We start from the raw sequence: 21068 nt of genomic DNA on the forward strand, positions 1-21068 counted from the left end.
CCAGGTACATAGTAACTTTATGCATGCTGGTGGGTGGCTGAGATGGGAAGAGATAAGCAGGTGGGGGTGAGTTGGAGCATGATTGAGTGGGGCACAAATGTTAAGTGCTCAAATTTTAATTACTTTACAATGGGGCTGTTGCAAAGGCTGTACCTTTGGACATAGGTTGTAACTCCCTTCATTCAGTGAACGAAGGGAGTTACAATCTACACCCAAAAGTACTAATGGTCATAAATCCAGGACTACCTGTACTTCAGCTCTCCTTTGCTCTACAGATCTGCAAAGGTTATAAATATGAAGTCTGACTGCGAAATTACTTTTTGATTACCATTCCATTGGGCTCTAAATGAGGACTACCTGTACAGCACTTGAAAAGATACCCAGCCACTAGAAATGACTATAAATTATAAGCATACATTGTAAGCAGCAATATGTACGAGAGTCACTTTGAAGAATGAGATGGGCAGCATATATAAATGTAATAAATAAATAAAGGTATCACACACAGTCCCACAGCAATGTATAATGCCACACCAAAGCATATGTATGCAACAATACATAGTCATTCCAAATGAAAGCAGCAGCTACTCTCCCTCCAACAACAAATACACACTTCTGCAGGCTACTTCGATCAGCCACTTTTGCTTTGACAACCAGGTTCCACCAGGGAAGTTTCGATCTGCCAAATAGATATCTTACTTTTACAATTCATGGACTTATATAAAACACTTATTTCATAGCAATAGGAATGTATTTTTATCTAGGGAGATACATTTATATAACGCTATATGCATGTAATATATGACAAAAAGAAAATATTCTTAAATGCTTGATTTTATTTAAGATATTTAAATTCTTCATGTAAGTGTATTTCAGGCAGCTCTATTTTACAATACAATTTAAAAAACCAATACAAAGGTATCATATATTCAAAACCAACTCAACAATTTAATTTAATTGGAGAAGAAACAATATGTTGGAAGAAAATTCTATTCCTACAGGGCTAGAAATGAAGAAGTCCCCTCTGTTTGAGTGAGAAAACAATTATCTCAAATAATGACCTTGTTGGGCTATAATGGTTACCTGTAATTTCAGATCAGTGGAGTTCTTGGTGCTACCTGATTTTGGTTCTTTTCAGTGCTGATGATGTTGCCTAGTTTGGTAATAAAACATCTGCAAGAAAACCATCAAGTTCAGAGAGCACCAAGGACTCCACGGTTCAACCCTGAGCTACAAATATTCTCTTCTATCAGTTTCAGATCAGCATTGTGAGAACAAATAAAAATTATGAAAACAACATTGGGCTTGCAACAACACAGCGCTACTAAATTTGTATCATTAAAAATGTGCTTACATAACTGGTTTTTCTAGTCTGCTTCCTTGTGACCCAACGATCTCTCCTAATGTACAGAACACTTGTCCCAAGAAATCCTGAAAATCACAAAAGACATTATTAGACATTATTCCATCTGCAGTACTCCATCCATATTCACTACATTTATCAGCACAGGAAATACATTACTTATGAACAATTAAGATATAAAATCATAATTAGGAATAATTAAATTAAGTCACTCTGGATCACTTCAAAAGTGAGATGGGTGATGTATAAATTTAATAAATAAATAAATAAATAAAACAAATTATGTCTGGATGCAAGAATTACAGTTTATGAGAACAGAATGACCTTAGGTAAGTCAAGAGCTCATTGTACATACTCATTGCCCTCAATACTTTTCAAATATGTATATGAAATTTGCTACAGATATTACTAATCTGAATGGAACATATTATTACACTTTATCTAAAAACAAAATTGGTACAGCTATTTTTTAAAAAAGACATATACAGTGATAAGCTTTAAACAAATACCTGCTCTAATATCTCACTTCATCCCCACCTTATAATCTTTCTTGTGAATTTCATTCCAGTTTTCATTTAGTACTGACTCCTGGAGACTGCAAGTTTTCTTGACAACATTTTTGGAAGTGGTTCGCCATTGCCTTCTTCCTACAGCTGAGAAAGGATGACTGACCTAAAGTCACCCAGATACCTTTGTGCTTAAGTTGAGACTAATTTCTACCCTGGTGCCGTGATCACTATACTCAACTGGCTCCCAGATTCCCAATTAATATAAAATATTATATGGATAAATTTGTAACATTAAATTAAAGCACTTACATGCTTTGAAAGGTTTGGACTCTTAGAATCAACATCATACCTATAAAGAAATGATAGATTTATTTCATATTTTCTATCAAAAATATTCAAGGACATACTGGAGTTGTTTACTAAAGCTAGCATAGAGAGACAATGAACAAGATAAAACCTACTATGTGAGAAACCCACTTTCCAGGTTTAGCTTAATCTTGCACTCTGGGGCTAAATCAATTACGCATCTCCAAAATGGAAAACCAGCCAACAAACAAAAAGTGATGAACAACATGTATAGCACACATAGGAAATAAGAGGAAATCCCTGATTCTAACTGGCATTCCATTGTATTTGACAGAACATAAATAGTATAATTATGAAGGTTTTTTTGTTTTCTGATTTGTACTCCACTAAGATCATAGTATCTATTTAGGCATTGCTTCACAACTTTATTACAAAGCCCACTGGAAATTCATTAAAAAAGATATATGCTAAAAAAAACTTGGGTGGGATTAGTATCTCAAGTTTTCAGATGTTTTAGCATTTTACAAGGGATAAAATGTTGCCTTATAAATTTGTCTCTACAAATTTTATGCCACCCATTTTGCTCAGCTACCCCTCAAAAATGCCAAAACAAAAAATAAAAATTGTATTGAATTGGGAGAAAGGGCTGGTCTGACTGTGTGTAAGAGGAGTAATCACTGGCCATATACCGCCCACAGGTGGTATTTATTGCACATCTGTATTGAAAAATACTTACAGCAAAAATACATATCACTCTGAAGGGTTTGTTACATATGTCAATTACAAATCATTGTTTATTTATAAGCCACACATCTTTTCGTGACTCTAGATAGTGTACAAGTTAAAAAAATATAGATATTAAAAATCCAGGGACTAAAACACTAATGCATAGATAAAATTCTTCTCCCTCACTGGGCACCTACTATTGGAAATAGCCAGGTTTTCAAGGCTGGATTAAAGAACAGGATGCTTAGAGCAATTTGAAACTCTGGGGGAATACTGTTCCAGATGGTGGGCACTATTAAAAAGACAGCAACTACACGATTCCCTCAAATAATACTTTTAAATGTTGGTAAACAGTACTTGGGTATCGTTATCCATTTATTTCTGTTTGTTTTTCTTAAATAATCAAGCAAAACAAATTATGATGTGGCATCAAACTTACATTCTTGATTTACTATATAAACAAAGATATGACAGCAAAACCTGGTTTATGGCTTCACATTAAAATTTGTTGTTAGTTATTCTTATTTAAATGATGTAAAAAGGAATGTGCTGCAGGCAGCATGAACTAACAGCATTCACCACAGATAATCAGAATAAATCAGGAACTGTAAGATCCTTGCATGAGAATGCAAACATTGAGAAAAGTCTCTACTGTAAGTAACATAGTAGTTTGAATTACCAATATGAACCAATATGATTGAGAATATCTTATGACAATAACTAATTCACTTTTTGTTTGTTATTTTAGATTAGCAGCAGACCTGAAACTACTTTAATGTCAACAAAAACTACTGGGATGAAAAGAGCTTTCAGGTCCAAGCAAAATCAATATGCCTAAACTGCCTTTTTAAGTTAAAAAAAAATCCAGTAAATTGTCTGCAGACAGAATGTGCTTTTGAACATTTAAAACTAAGTTTCTCCTGGGTCATATTAGCATATGTGGTGGACTTGAACAAAGGCAAAAAATTACTGGATAAAAATACATATGTGGTTGGCAAAAGAAACAACAGATTGTGGTAATATGATTTCATGTATTTATCTGCTACATTGTTCTGAGATATAAGAAATAATTTCTGCTGTTACTTAAGTTAATTCCTGATAAATTGATATATCCTGACCTGCCTGCAGCACAGGACAGTTTTTACACTGTCTTAATCTGAAAATATACTATAAAATAATGAAAACTATAATTTTAGAAAAAAAAATTTCACATAAGATTTTTATTGCAGTTTGTTTTTAAATAGCAGCACTTCATTACAATTTAAACTGCTATAATAAAATATGACTTATCTAATGTAAGTAGTTTACTGACAAAATAGCTATCCATACTATTACGATAGATCAATTAACTTATATGATCAAAATCCAAGTTTATTAGTAAACTTACAAATCAAATCGCAGATTCTGTCTCTCCTCAAAAAAGTAATCCATTATAAATTTTCTTACAAAATCTGGGTTCAAAGTATTGTCAATTACTTCTGTTCTTCCAAACTATAAAAGAATATTTTAAAGAAAATACATCAGTATATAAATATCTTTCTGTATATGCACATCAAACAAAAATATCAAATAAAAAAATATGAACATATGTGAACAAATTGTGGACCAGTTTAAAGGAGATAAAGGAGGAAATGAGACACTTTAATTAAAATGAAATACTGGTACAGAAACTTTCAGTCCTTACAGAACTAAGTATTTTCAGAACTTATTTCCAAATATTATCTGATCTATGTAATATGTTAATATTATTCTTCTACTTAATACATCCAAAATTGACTACAAAGGATATAATAATAAGTCATAGTCCAATTTGCTTCAAATTATGCTTTTGTTAAATACTCAGATTTCATTAAGGAGCCATTTATCCCAGTCTGTCACTTTTTTATTATATAAGCTATGAGTAGGTAAGATTTTTGGCTCTGCAGTCACTTCAGATGTTTGGATATAGAGCATGTACACAAACAAAATCACTTCCTACACTCATATGTATAACATCATTTCCATAAATATCCTACTCTTCTTCTGGGAGACAAAAAAGTCCTTTCTTTTGTTAGCAAAATTGGAAGGATTTTCAGCCCTTATCCAGAATGAAACAGGAAAGCGAAAAGTTTCTCTTTTTTCTTTCTAGGAAAGTCTAGTCTAACAAAGAGAAGGACTAAAGATGACGTGATAGAAGTCTTTCAATATTTGTAGGGTGGTCACAGAGAATAGGAGGTCAAACTATTCTCCATAGAACCTGAGGGAGAGACAAGAAGTAATGGATGGAAGCTTATCCAAGAAAAAATTATAATACCTAGAATTAAAGAGAGATTTTCTATCAGTGAGAACAATTAATCATCGGAATGGCTTGCCTCTACTGCTTGTGGGTGGTTCATCTCTTCAGGTTTTCAAGAAGAGATTGGAAACCATTTTTCCAGAATAATATAGGATCTCCTACTTGAGCAAGACGTTTGACTAGAACACCTCCAAGGTCCCTTCCAATTCTGTTATTCTGTAATTCTCCCAGCGAGTTAGTACATCTTTATTGCTAATGACAACAAAGCATTAATTTATGCTCCATTAAGTTCCCATTTCTTTCCGGTGGAAAAAATAGTACTTCTTGGCCTGTTGACCTGACTGAAGGGAGCTTTCGACTATGTGAAACTGTTATATACAATCCTTTGGGTGTTCATTTATAACATACGCCATGATCATTTTTTCTTCTGTTGTAATCTCAAAAAAGAATTGAACCTAGTATATAAAAAGGCAATGCAATGCACCAATAACTGTATCTTAAGTATGCCTGAAATACAACACATGCATGCTTGTTTCCAATTTAAAGTTTTCAAAGGCTTTTTATAAATATCAGAACCAAAATCATTATTTGATTATATTTTTATTTAATTCCGCACAATTGAAAAGAGGTAACAAACAATGAAGTATCATAACAAGTTTCTTATTTTTCATATACAACCACTTGTATCCTAGCAAGTAGTTTTACATGAAATATATATGTTCATATATATGTATATGTTCAAATATATATGTTCATATACATATTCAATGCGTATGGGACAAGAGTAAGTTTCTGCATTACTTGATTTCAGAAGAACACACAAAAAAGGACTTGACAGTACAGGTAATCCTTGAAGAACAATTGGGATCAGAATTTCTGTTGCTAACCAGAGTTGGAAGGGATCTTGTAGGTCATCTAGTCCAACCGGCCGCCCAAGCGGGAGACCCTACACCATTTCTGACAAATGGCAGTCCAATCTCTTCTTGAAAAGTCTGAAGTAATGGCACCCCCACAACTTTCGAGGGCAACTTATGTTCCATTGGTTGATTGTTCTCACTGTCAGAAAGTTTCTCCTTATTTCCAGGTTAAATCTCTCCTTGTTCAGTTTCCATCCATTATTCCTTGTCCGGCCTTCGGGAGCTTTAGAAAATAGTTTGACCGCTTCCTCCCTGTGGCAGCCCCTCAGATATTGGAAGACCGCTATCATGTCTCCCCTGGTCCTTCTCTTTACTAGACTAGCCAAGCCCAGTTCCTGCAACCATTCATTGTATGTTTTAGCTTCCAGTCCCCTCATCATCCTGGTTGCTCTTCTCTGTACTTTTTCTAGAATCTCAACATCTTTTTTATAATGTGGTGAACAAAACTGGATGCAGTACTCTAGGTGTGGTCTTACTAAGGCTTTATAGTGTGGTATTAGTACCTCACTTGATCTTGGTGGTTGTTAAGTGAGTTGCTCCTGATTTTACAATATTTTTGCCATTAAGCAAATCTGGCTTGTCCCACTTATTTTGCTTATTGGAAGCCAGCTGGGAAAGTCACGAATGTCAATCACAGTATCCCAGGATCTTGCAACCACTGTGAATATATGCCAGTTGCTAAGTGCCTGAATATTGATCACATGACCTTGAGAATGTTGCAAGAGTTGAAAGTGCGAGGAACTACCTATAACCAAATAAATGAACTGCAGATATATCAGTTTATATATATGTATGTGTATGTGTAGGCATGTGTGTGTGTAGCATATGTTTATGTGTGTTATGTATGCGTATGGGTTGATATATACTTTCCTTTGAGAATAGGCAACACAATTTCATTTTTAATGTGTGCCTGAGTGCTCACAGTAAAAAATGACAGTAAAGGTTATCTTATAACAGTTTTCTCAGTGGGCCAAAGAAACTGATATATCTGCAGTTCATGATTTGGTTACAGGTAGTCCTTAATTAACAACCATTCATTTAGTGACCATCTGAAGTTATATATGTATGTATGTATGTATGTATGAGCTTTGTTCGGGTATTTTCCCACGTCATTATAGTTGTGCTTTTAAAGTTGTAGCAACGTTTCGGCAGAATCTCATCTGCCATCATCAGGCTTCTGTATTGTGTTCGTCTGTGAGTAAGACTTTCACAGCTGTTTCAGTTTTAAATTTGGGGCAGCCTATTGCTGTGCCAGAATGGTTTTTCCTTCATCCTGATTGGTTGGGAGTCTTGGTCTGTGTTTATTGGTCTTGGAGTTTGCTGTGTTCTGCTTGATTGGTGTTTCTAATATCTTCTGTCTGTTTTGTGGCTTTTTTTGTGTCTTGATTGGCTGGCAACATTGTGTTACCGTATTGGAGGCTTTTAGTGCAGCTTGGCTCCGAGTAAATGGACGGCTATCATTTGTTAGGAAGCCAGGTTTCATCTGGGTGCCTGGTTGGGGTGTGCTTGAGCTGGAGGTATCAGGGGGGATCTGTTTGTTCCCAGGTGTTTGCCTGGCTAGTGGTGTGGAGATTTTTTTGTTTGTGAGTGCAGGCTTCCAAATAATTGACAGTCTGATGGAATCATCTCTTCTATTCATGCTTTCAGGTCTTTTTTCAATCTCTATGGCTTCTCTGATAATTCTGACACACACACACACACACACACACACACACATATATACACATACATATACATACACACACACACACACATATATATTTGTGTGTGTGTATACGTGTGTACAAATGTGGAATCTCACTCTCCTTTGGGGAGGAGTGAGATACAAGCTTCCAGTGATACAATAGATATTTTTATACCTTTTCTAAAGCCTACCCCAGTTCCTCCCATCCTATATTCTCATTAGTCAAGATCAGGGATGGGTAAGGGTCTGTTTTTAATAATGTCCATCATACTTGTTATTCCCCTTCTAATTCCAGGAATATACATAATACTTGACATAATCTACATCCTTTGACATTATTTATTTCTAACTTAAAACTAATCATGGTGACCCTCCAAAAAGCCCATATGACCTGTCAGAAAGTCTTATATCCCCTGCCAAAATATGTTCTTGCAAAATTGAAAACAAACATGTTTTCATGAAAATAGAAACATTTTTATATAACTCCAGCTTAGTTCATCTGAAGAGTAAATATGGAGTAGGTATTGCTATGTATTTTTAAAGGAATACTTATCTTACATATCATATTAACAAAGAGAAATACTAGGTGTGACATGATAGTTTTCTGATACTTTAGGTTTGTCACAAAGAAAAGTTCAACTTATTCTCCAAAGCACCAGAGTGCAGGACAAGAAAGTAATTGGTGGAAATTTAAAGAGCGATACAGCTTAGAACTAAGGAGAAATTTCCTGACAGTGAGAGCAATTAACCAACTAAACAGCTTGCCACCTGGAGTTGTGCAGGTTTTTAATAATAGACTGGACAACTATTTGACTGGCATTGCTTCTCCTGCCTTCCTGCTCAAGTTCGACTAGAGGACCTCCAAGGTCGCTTCCAATTCTATGATTCTATGTTCTATGGGCAGCTATTTCAAACAGCAAACCAATTGCCAGGACCACAAACTGCAGAGAGCATCATATCCTGGTGGGAATCCCGCTTAAAGTTTTGCCTGGACTCGGTAGCAGCTAGAAAAGGACCACACCACATTGCAACTAGTGCAAGAACATCTGGAACAAGGCAAAGGTTGTATGGTACTTGATAGATTTTGAGTCTTTTGTTTGAACTGAGTGTTAGAGACTGAGTATGAAGGATTCAAGACATTTACATGGCAACATCAACTTTCAAAACCTAGAAGGATAGAGTTTAACCCAAAGCAATTATTGGGGAAGTTGCATTTGTGTAGATTTGCTATGCTGGTCCTTGCCAGTTCTCGGAAAGCAAGAAATTATCATACCAATACATATTACTTTTATATGACAGTACTCAACCGCTATACATAACTTACCTCTCTCCATTCTTTATTTCCCATCCCTTGGGTGTACAAAACACAAACTGTAGAAGAGGAAAAAAAACAGGCAATCAATATAAAAAATGTATTAGACTAATATTTAATCTGTAATATTAGGCAGATTTTAGATTTTAAAACTATATAACACAAATTATATTTAAGAGTTAATGAACTGAAATTAATATCTGGAATTTGAATATATATTTGTATGTGGTGTTTTGTTTATTTTTAAAAAATATATAACAGATAATTGTATTTTTTAAAAATAGGCATTTGAGTCAGAGTTAAATGTATACTAAAAACACTCAAATTTACCAGAAATATCCATTCCTGTTAATTTACACCTGACTATACAACTCACAGGCTGTATGCCTCCCCAAGGAAGAGCCCACAGAGAGAACAAAGACCCCTCCTCAGATTTCACAGAAAATAGATTTATTTTAGAAAATTCAAAGTTCAACATTTGTCCATTACACTAGGAGATAAAGGGGGGGAGGAATAATCTTTTTTTTATTTTATCCCTTCCACACCACATATGGCCAACTACAGTCAGCCATAAAAACTATTGCCAATCCCACCTTACATCACATTTTTAAAGTGTCATTTTAACTATAAAAATGTAATATATTTTATTGTACAACAGTAAAGGAAAGAGACTTAATTGGAAAACAGTGGGTATATTAATTTTAAGGCTGAGTGTAATAGAATTCATGCTTCTACTGAGATTTGTCCCTTGACAAGCTTGTCTATTTTTAACGTCTTGAATGTCATATATTAAAAATAAAAAAAATGTTTAATAGCCACTTTATCAGTTTTTGGAAACAAAAGACAAAATAGGCCCTGGAAAAACAGGCACAAAATATCTACATTTTTTTTCAAGCTTTCAGATCTCTAAACACAGCCTACTTCAAAACTGCATTCAAATAGGTGTTCAATTAATCAACATTTGGCTTTTAAATTCCTACACTAAAATCTCAATTCAACAGTACATTTGGTGGAAGGGGTATCTAAAATTATATCCTTGTAATGTACATTATTTATGCAAATGTACATTATGTACATTATTTGCATAATTATGCAATTAATTTTAATGTAATTTTTATCAATGTGTTATTTGCACAACTGCATGATTATGCAAACATACATTGAAACAAATTACATAAATTATGTCAATTGTCTGAACTGCTTTGAAAATAACACTTTGCTCACTATGTGGGGTAAAGCCTGAGATACAATTCTGCCCGTTACACCTGATGTCTCCTAAATAGAGTTTTACCTGCTTTATGAAGATATTAGATTTTTATATTCTCTTTCTAAAGCCTATCATGAAGAAGCTTTGCAAGATGCTATTATTATTATTATTATTATTATTATTATTATTATTATTATTATTATTATTATTCTTACCTGGAAGGACAATTACCTGGAAGGACAATTTGAATTAGCTGCAGAGGAAACTCATATTTTATGCAAATAGTTTAATTTTAAAAAATCTATATTCTACTTGGGTCATGAGATTCAAAACAAAATTTGAATTGGGGTTTCATTACTTTGTTCTCTGCCAATTCTTGTGAGTTTAGAAATAACGACAAGAATATTTGTTGTACAGATTAAAGTTTTGTAGATATCTTTTTTTTTTTTTTTACAATATTAGGGTAAGGAGAAACTTGCAAAAGAAATAGTATATCTCATTTTCACTATTCTGGAATACTACAGTATACATAAGAAAGGATCTTTAACTTTTTAGCCAGTTCCTTGAATACTCAAACTAAACAAAGAAAAGCTAAACTAGTAGCTAAAATGATGTTAGCAATATAGCGAGATATGATAAGGAAACAACGGTAAATTTACAATTTCATTTCTTCATTGTTTTATTCCAAAAGGGAAATAATACTTACTTGGATCAGATTTTGAAAATGTATCTCTATCCAAAAGGTTCCTATTAATAAAACAAAATAAAATTATATTTTTATTAAAAACATTTTACTCAAACTGCGGAGCGGAATCATGGAAACTGACGCATTGTAGGAATTGAAATACTTGAAATGTAGTGAGATCACTCAGCGCATGTATAAATGCTATGAACCAATAATTTCGAAGAGATGCCAAATAAGTAGCTGGAGGTGGAAAATCAGAGCAATAGATGCCATACATTTATTTTAAACAACTTTGAAAAGACACACAGTTAGGCACTAAAGTGGTAAATGTATCTGAAATGAGGGAAGAGGCATCCTTGGGATAGAACCAGTCCCTTCAGTGAGGCTCTCCTGTTCTGTGGTAACTTGCAGCTGTGGGTGAACAGCAATTAGCAAGTTAAGTCTCCTTGCTGCCCTCCCCTTCTGTTTTGCTATAAACCTTTCTTCTTTCCACACCAGTTATGTGGGGAAGCAGGAGAGGACAGAGGGGAAAACATCTCCCAAATGGGGGTCTGGCTCAATGCAAAAACAAAACAAAACAAAACCGAAACAAAAACTTTGGGAGTTAGTTCAAGCAAGCTGAAATGGCTGATAGATACAAGGCAACAGATCAATCCCAGGATTGAGACAAAAATCAAGAGTATTAAAGATGTGGAAAAAGAATAAGCTTACACACTTTTTAAATACAAAGAAATTCAAATGCAATTCTAAGTGTACTTAAAGGCCTTTCTGTCTTACCTAATCCCATCATCCAAGACTCTAGGCAACTGTCACAAAAGACAGTCAAAATTCCTCTGGTCAAAATTTGACAGTACACCTCCCCTTTTTTATTGGCTGTCAAAAGTCAGGTGACTTCCTCTGGGCATATTAAATTTGATTTAAAGTCCAGCTGCTGAACAGCACAGCATCCATTTATTGAAAAGTGGCAATACTTTCTGTGAAAGAACACACACGCACACACGCTTTATATTTCAGTAGATGGATGCTGTAGTCTTCAGCAGCTGGATCTTTAAATCAAATTTAATGTGCTGCCCAGAGGAATATGCCTAGATGTGCCAGATGTGCCTAGAGAGAGTCAACGGACCTTTTACGACCAATAAAAAAAGGGGGAGGTGTTCTGTCAGATTTTAATGGGAGGAATATATATATTGGTTGCTTACCTCCAGTGGATTCTGGGTGTTGCAAAAACAGCAAGAAACATTAAATCAACAGACAGACCATAGTAAAATAGTGGTCATATACCTCATCACACTTTTCTGTCAGACCAGTGGCAGAATGCTCTTTCATTGGGGGAGGGGGAAAAAACTGGTTTCTCCCATCATGCTCAGACCAGTGAGCCTCCAATTCTCTGGCACACACACCCGGCACATCCCAGATGACTACTGGATCCAGCTTGGGATTGTCCTGGGAAACCTGCTGCACAGTCTCATCAAAGCTTTGGTGCTCATTGAAATGGGAGAGGGGCTACAGCCTTGGATCAGATTGTACTTGAGTGGTCTCTTTGTGCACATGGTTCCCAATAATCCCCATGATATACAGAAGAGCTGAAGGAACTAAAGAGGGCTAAGAGATGCCTAAAGTGCCACTGGCAAATGATGAGGAATTAAGACAACTGAACATGAACTAGAGCCACTATTAAGAGTCTATCTTATGATGGTAAGGGCAGCAAAATGTGATTATTTCTGTGTCATTAATAAATCCACAAGGATTTGTCCAGCAAGCCTATTTTGGTGACTCAGTCCCATCTCGGGGAGAGTAAAATTGGGTTCCACGTGCAGAGTCGGCGTCAGGAACATGCAGATTAAGACTCTCATATTCACTCTAGTGCAGCTTTATGGAAATGCCCATAGAGATTACCGGGGTGAAGATTTGCAAGATTATCTGGGGAGAGTTTGATTGCATTGCACCTGAGGATGTGGCCAGGGTCTCTTGTAGCTGCTAGCTCAATCACCTCCGTTAGACCTATGTCTCTTCTAGCTGGTTAAAGCTGCCGGGGGGGGGCACATAATTGGGTCTAGGGAATGATTAATACTCCTTGAGGGAAGGAGTGGTTCCTCTTAAGGAGGCAGTAGTATGCCCTCTCCTGAAAGGACCATTACTTGACCCAATGAGTCTGGATAGCTTTCACCCAATCTCCAACCTCTCCTTTTTGTGGAAAGTTGTGAAGAAGGTGGTCACATGGCACTGCAGAGGACTCTGGACCCTACTAAGCAGATTATCTTATCACATAGATAATATGTGCACAGGTACAATGCAATCAAACTCTCCCCAGATAATTATATTATTTTAGGTCAGGTTTCAGTCTGGGTTATGGGAGTGAGATGGCACTGACTGTGCTCTTAGATGACTTCTGGCGAAAGTGGGATGGGAGTAGTGTGACCATCCTTACTATTCTTGAACTCTCAACTACTTTCGATATTGTTGATGATACTATCCTACTAGACTGGTTTCAGGAGTTGGGGATGGGTGGCACTATGTTCTGCTGGCTCTCCTTCCTCAGGGACAGTTCCACTCAGTATGGAATGGGGGGAGGGAGAGATCTAGCCAACAGCACCGATTTCACGAGGCGCTTCAGGGCTCAATTTTCCTCCCTCTATTTAACACTTACATGATGCTGCTAGTGAGGTGACTGATAGTACGGGGAGAAGTATCATCAATATGCCAATAATACCGAGCTTTATACTCCACCCTGGTCTGCCCTGAACAATGTCATGGATATCCCATCATAGTGTCTGGAGGCTGTAAGGGTCTCAATGTTGCAATGGGCTTCAACTTAACCCAAACAAGGTACGAGTGGCTTTGTGCTAGCCATGTAGATGGACTTGATGTCTGGCAACCCTCACAGCTATAGAACAGTGTAGTCTTTAAGGTCGGTGGACTTTTATCAAGATTAATGAGATTATAGATTGCAGTTAAAGAAAATGAAGTTGTGAAATGAAATAGTTATTGCCTGTATACAGGCTAGCATGAAGTTCAGAACCCCATACTAGGTGTTACCAGTATTATTCATCTGTCCTTTCTGAAGAGAAGGTCTTCAATTCTGGCCATAGCTTCCAGCTTAAATTCAGTGTAGTGAAGCAAGGCATAATGGCTCAGGGCAATGGAAGAAAACATAACCCTAACTGTCTAGTCAGCAATGCAATGAGTCTTAAAATTCTTAAATATATTATGGCAAGTATTAGAAATTAGTGCTGTTGTGTTTAAATTTAAAGGGCTGGGCTCAGCATATATTTATATATTGGGTGCAGATGAGCACTTGCACCATACTTTTCATGATTCTGTAAAATTATTTTTAATCTCCCATCTTTTCAAATTTTCAGAGTACCTTTCACCAGGCTTGAAGAATTATTTTTTTTCTATTTTTATCCCATAATTTCTCCAATAAATTTATGGTTGGCTTTGTGGATATTACCATTCTATTTTTTTTTTACAGCAACCTCAAACCTAGGCTTTAGGTGGTTATGACTGTGGAAGAATGAACTCGCCATCTGGAGTGAGCAGGCATTTCAGAGTTTTGGTATTACCTGGAAGCAGGAGGGTTAAAACAGCCCCAAGCTCTCCTTAACTGGTGAGTTTGTTTTATAAAAAGGTAACTGAAAGAAAGCAGGTGGCTGAGTATATCAATAAAGGAGTCAAGCCACAAAGAGAGCAGAGACTTGGGAATGAGAAACCTCCAACCCAAAAAGACAAGCAACTCAGAGTAGTTTTCAGGTAGGAAGAGAATTGCAAGGCTGTTGCGAGGCGGAGCTGAGACACAAGGGAGGAAAGGAGCCCAATCAGAGTCCATAGCTAAGTTCCACCATGTGCAGTAGCTGTAAGAACCAGCTCCAGGCTGTAATTTCTTCCTACTGGGGAGGGAAGAAAAACCCCATTCACAAGTCTATAGTGAAAAGGATTTTTGCATGCAAATGCACTGAGACTGGCTACTGGAAAATAAGATCTGAGGAAAAGGGAAGATTTAAAAAGCTAAGATTTAATATAAGCTATATTAATATATTAAGCTTTTAATATAAAAGCTAAGAGTTAATATAAGAAAACATAGTGCTACAAACATAGAAATAGGAATAGAGAAATAGAACATAGAGATAGAAATTTACAACTATTTCTATTTTTATTCAATCTATACCTTTCTATCTCTAGATTGAATAAAAATAGAAACAGTTGTAAATGTACAGTAATAGGAAGACAGTAAAATAAGATACAAATTTAATTTTGTACGCTAAAACAATTTTTGGGGTGGGGTTGGGAAACAATGTTATGTTACTGTTGTGTTACTGTTCTGTATAATCTTAAAACCCTAACAAAGATACAATAAAAAGTACAGGTAGTCCTCGACTTACAGCAGTTTGTTTAGTGACTGTTTGAAGTCACAAAGACACCGAAAAAAAATTATGATTGTATTTCACTCTTATGACCGTTGTAGCATCCCCATGGTCACAATTTAGATGCTTGGCAACTGACTGATATTTAAGATGGTTGCTGTGTCCCGGAGTCATGTCATCTGACAAGTAAAGTCGATGGGAAAGCCAGATTCATTTAACAGTCATGTTGCTAATTTAACAACTGCAGTGATTCACTTAACAACTGTGGCAAGAAAGGTCATAAGATGGGGAAAAGCTCATTTAACAACTGTCTCACTTGGCAACAGAGATTTTGGGCTCAACTGTAGTTGTAAGTCATGGAAGTGAACATCCAGGATATAATCTAATATTAAACTATAATATTTGACATTAAATTAACAGAAACATAGAAACAGAATCATAGGGCTGGAAGTGACTTTGAAGTCCTCTAATCCAGCCCCATGTTCAAGGGACAAGACTTTAGACCATCCTGGACAAGTGGATGTACAATTTTTTTCTTGAAACCCTCCAGCAACGGAGCACCCACAATTCCGGGAGATGAGCTGTCCTATTAGTCAGTTGTTCCTACTGTCAGGAAATTTCTCCTTAATTCCCGGTTGGATCTCTCTTTTTCCACCCATTACTTTTTGTTCTACCCTCAGATGCTTTGAAAAACAAGTTGTTCCCTCTTCTCTGAGACTGCTCTTCAAGTACTGGAAGACAGTATTCTTCCAGTATCATGTCATCCCTAAACCTTTTCTTCTTCAGGCTAGATATAACTAGTTCCCTTAACTGTTTATCATATGCTTTAGCCTCCAGAACTTTTATCAACTTTGGGTTAGGGCACACTCCTTCTAGTATCTCAGCATCTTTTTTTCTCTCCAATTGGATGAAAATTTATCAAAGAGATCCAACTTAGAACTAAGAAGAAATTTCCTGACAGTGAAAACAATTAATCAGCAGAACAAGTTCCTCCTGCTGGCAAGAGTAGGGTCTTACTTTTCTCATAACTCAACTGCATGTTGTTTGATAGGTGCAATGCTCAAGTCTGTTAAAATCCTTCTGAATCTTGACTCTATCTTTCAAAGCTTTAGCAATTCCCCTCAGGTTTATCCCCTCATCTAGATTTTTTTTTATAAAAAAGTTGAAAGGGGGGGGGGGGAGAAAGAACCTTGAGGTACGCCACTGCATGCTTCCCTCCTTGTAGATGTAGTTCGATTCACACTGTGAATCCATCTGGTGATGGCGCTGATATAGGCTGTGATCTCCTTTGACAAATGCCTTATTGAAGAGTCCATGCATTCTATATTCACCGCATTTCCTTGATTCAGTAATTTAGTCATTTGTCAAAGAAGGTAATAAGATTTGTTTAGCATGATCTGTTTTTAACAAATCCATTGCTAACTTCTAGTAATTGCCTTGTTCAAATCCTATGCTTGATTATCTTTTCCTGGATTTTCCCAGGTTTTAATGTCAAACTGATTGATCTGTGGTTTCCTGGTTCCACATGTTCTCCTTTTTTAAAATTGGAGAATCACATCCGCCCATTTCGAGTCCTCTGTTAGTTCCCCCATGGTCCAGGACCACAGAAAGATTTTGTTCAGTGATTCAGAGATCACATCTGCCAGCTCCTTTAGAACCCTGAGATGTTAACCATCTGGTCCTGGAGATTTGAATTTGTCTAGAGTGGATAGATGTCCTCTTACTAATTTGTTTGCCTCTTTTGAACTGCAGTCCTGTTCTATGTCTGCTGCTTTTGATCATTGGACTTTTCCCCCCCTTTGTGACAAATGCAAACAAGAAATTAAGTAGTTCCACTTTCTCCTTGCTGCCTGCTGCCATCTTATGATTTTCTCACATTAGTGAACTGATGATCATTTCCTTGAGTTTCTTCTTCTTATTTACATACTAAAAGAAACTTTTTTTGTTATTTTTGGAATTTGCTGCAAGTCTAGGTTAATTCTGTGCCTTAGTTTTCCTGACATCATCCTTGTAGATTTGAGCTATTTATTGGTATTCTGTTCTAGTTATGTGCCCCTCATTTTATTTTATTTTATACTTGTTCTTTTTGTCCCTTGGTTTCTTAGACAGTTCTTTGTGCAACCATGCTGGTTTCATCTTGTGTCTCTTTTTTTCCCTCTGTGGTATTGTGTTTGATTGTTGTTGTTTTTTATAATCTCATTTTCAGTGTCTCCCAAACATTCTGAATTGTTTACCCTTTACAATTTCCATCCTAATCTCTTAGTTTGTTGAAGTCAGCTTTCTTGAAATCTAAAACAATGGATTGATTTTGTTCAATTACCTGTGCCTACATTATGTTGAATTCTAATATGACATAGTGACTCTTCCCCCCAAGTTCCTACAACTTCAATCATTACATCCCTAATAGTAAAAATGAAGTCCAGGATAGCTGACCCTCTATTCCCTTCTCTACCTTTTGGTTGACAAAATTGTCAACTAGACATGTCAGGATCTTGTTTGATCTCCCAATTGGCGCAGAATTTATCTCCCAGTTGATGTAGCTGCTTGATGGGGCAGAAAATGTCTGTTGTTGGCCACTTCAAGATTCAAGCTTCCCTCTTGTGGACAGGGCATACTACCATTTCCTTCAAGGATGATGATTCCCCTTTCTCAAAGAATTCACCACTTTCCCAATCAAATCTATATCTCCTTCTTGGCAATTTGATTAGGTTAAAAGAGACAAGAATCCAATTCATGTAAAATACTGCCCACTTCATCAGAATCCACAATTTCAAATAAATCTCTCATTGGAAGATGTCCCTCTTAATTGAATTTTGACTAACTATCATCTAATTGATAAAATTATGAATGATTTTCCTTCCTGAAATATCTAGCAAAAAGGTCACAGAAGTTGGCCAATAATTCATTTTGTCACCATTCATCAATAGGGTTATTTCTCTTTAAACAGTATTACTGAATGGTATTTTGCAATCATGAAAAGAACATAAATATGGATGCTTGTCACTCTTACTGTCATAGTATATAGTCAAACCTGAGTTTTCTAACTTTTCTGTAACTTTTCCAGCTTTCCAGAAAGCCTTAAAAATCTGGTTCTTCGCCCTAAGAATTGAATGGGGTGAGTGACTGTAAATGTTGATGTACTGAATGTTGTTTAAGAAGCTGGGATTTTATTTATTTTATCTTGGACATTGGTTTTATTATTTTTCTTTGTTTTTTATTATAGTTTTTTGTGAGCTGCCCAGGGCTGTGGCCCATAAGATGGGCAGTCATTTAAAAAAATAAAAGTAAATATTGATTTATATCTATGCTTATCCATAATTATATTCACATCTTTTACTAGTATTGCTTTAGGTGTTTTTGTGTCATTTATCTCCTACAGCAAGTAAATAAATTAAGTATAATACTTATATTAATGAAAAGGAGAGACTACTGGGAGTAAACCTGTCTAACGCTTTTTTCAACTTACATTTTGAACCATAAGTCTTTGAACACAATACAATACAATTTTCTTCTAAATAATTGTATTGTAATTTTTTGGTATGATCCTCTCAGGACTATCTCATGTGTCAAACATTTTAAGCAATAAAGATGTTTGGCTATTTATTCAACCTCTACAGCTACCCAACTTGCAAACCACCCTAGGCAGCTCACAAATTCAAAATACGTAAATTTAAAAATTACAAATTTAAAGTCAATCATAAAAACAATACTAATCAAAAGCAAATAACAGACTGGTAGCTGAGGATACCAGCCAGCATACTATATACACACTGCTCATGGCAACAGATAGGTCTTTAGTGTCTTACAAAAGCCAATAGGCCAGGCACTACAACAGACAATGCATACTTCCAGGTTTCACAAAATTTCTTATGTGCTGCATATACCAATAGCAAATTCACATGCAGCTTCCGAAAAAAAGTGCCAGGGATTTATAATGTAGGCTTTCATTTTTAACCACCTTTACTATTTACTCAGGATATTCTATCAAGAACAGAGACAGATAATGTGCCCATCAATTCAAGCAATATTTAAGAACTATTTGAGAAAATAATTTTCTTATCTACTTAAGAAAATTGTGCAAAAGACAGAACGGAAAAACCCAGTTCCACTTAAATATACAAGTCCTATTCAGAAATGTACTATGGCTGAGAATGACATTTGTGAGAAGCCTTCCTCTACTATCTGCATATTTCCATAATCAAGCTTTTGCTTTTTCTCTCAGTTCCCTGAGGCTGCTACACAGCAGCTTAAGAAACAAAGAATACCACTAGGAAAAGGCTGTTGCATGAGGGTATTGTATGAATACATCCCATAAAACATTGGCATATATATGGAAATCCTTATTTTGTAATATAAAAATAATAGTCCACGATCATGCAAATGCTTTATAGTTACATGGGAATGAAAATCAGTAAGGTAAAATTTATTCAGTAAGGTAAAATTTATTCAAAGGACTGAAAATTCACCCACTGAGTTGAAATGATGGTCATTAAGAAGGCTAAATGACTACGAGATTAGAACTTGCAAAAGATGGGAAGGATTTAGATTAAAGGGCTAACAAATACATTCTACAAGTGGGAACCTGGCTTTACTAAAGAACACTTTTTCATAGATAACCTAAAAATTGTGTTGACTATATATTCAACAGCTATTCCACTTCAAGAGAGAGCTATCAAATTTATCCTGAGTAAAACTGCAATTTCGGTGAAATAGGAAAACTGACAAATACGCAATAGATACTCAGTCTAATGCATATAATCTGCAAGAAAGAAAAATAAGAAAAATAAAACCAGTTTTGATACAATAAAGACAAGATAAAATCTATGCCAAGGATTTCTCAGTGCCAGTTTGTGACTTCATGGTTTGTATGCCAACTAAGTACGTTATTCATGAGTCATATTTATTCACATTTAACTTCACAATGTGAAAAGTGATAGTGAATACAATAAAATGTATGGGAGTTGGGATGGGAAAAATGCTATTATTAATCCATTGTTATCCTAAACCACTTCGACCAGCAGCCAAGTTGTCCACCTGCTAAAGTAAGGGGTTAATTAAAATAGTCTAAGAAACATAGAATTCAGAAGATTACCAAATGCCTTGGGATAATTTTCAAAAGGACAGGCTGAGCAACTATAGTGAGGCTTATTCTTGTTATCAAATGACAATGTAAAATGGATCCTTGATATTATTATTTTCATTATTAAAGTTCAGAGGATCCATGAAGAATTAATCATAACTGGAGATGATTAGAATCCAACTACGAAATTCTATGTGAGGATGACTGAAAATAGCTTGGAATATTTTTAGTGTTTCTTTGCCAGTTAATACTGTACCTTTTCGTTGCTGCCCAGAAAAATTATCCTATGTGGTTTGGAAACTATTGCTGTAATATCATCCCCTATAAATGTTGGAACCCATATACAATTCCTGTGCTATGTTTACAGACATTTAGTGAAGACACTATACCTATCTGGAGGCCTCCACTGATGTAGTTTGAATAACATGTCTGTTTCTCATTTGCTCCACTTGGGCAAAATTAATTTCAGCCAACTTTATTGTTCCAGGCAATTGTCAAGAACCTTAAACCGGCTTGAATTCTTAGGAACACTTTGACAGTTACTATCACAGGAACTATTTGACAGTTACTTTCTTAGGGACATAACTATTTGACAGTTACTCCCTTAGTAGGGAGGGTAGGGGATGCCAGGAAAGAAGAGCCT

The 21068-nt window shown here is 35.8% G+C and overlaps 1 protein-coding gene across 2 annotated transcripts in view; it reads right to left on the reverse strand.

Moving 5' to 3' along the window:
* The window catches only part of LOC113418649 (copine-8), a 68570-nt gene that overhangs the window by 30960 nt on the left and 16542 nt on the right, over positions 1-21068 (reverse strand). The window contains exons 2-7 of one of the 2 annotated variants that reach the window (XM_026677640.2): positions 11006-11046; positions 9105-9151; positions 4292-4395; positions 2182-2221; positions 1355-1431; positions 614-679 (exon numbers count right to left, since the gene is read on the reverse strand). In XM_026677640.2, the coding sequence (XP_026533425.1) occupies positions 614-679; positions 1355-1431; positions 2182-2221; positions 4292-4395; positions 9105-9151; positions 11006-11046 (375 nt within the window). The remainder of the gene's footprint in view (positions 1-613; positions 680-1354; positions 1432-2181; positions 2222-4291; positions 4396-9104; positions 9152-11005; positions 11047-21068) is intronic. The other variant, XM_026677641.2, reaches the window with a different exon arrangement.

This window comes from Notechis scutatus, chromosome 6 (assembly GCF_049901735.1).
Source record: "Notechis scutatus isolate UNSWTSFEM ecotype Mainland chromosome 6, rNotScu1.2, whole genome shotgun sequence".
Classification (NCBI taxonomy): domain Eukaryota; kingdom Metazoa; phylum Chordata; class Lepidosauria; order Squamata; family Elapidae; genus Notechis; species Notechis scutatus.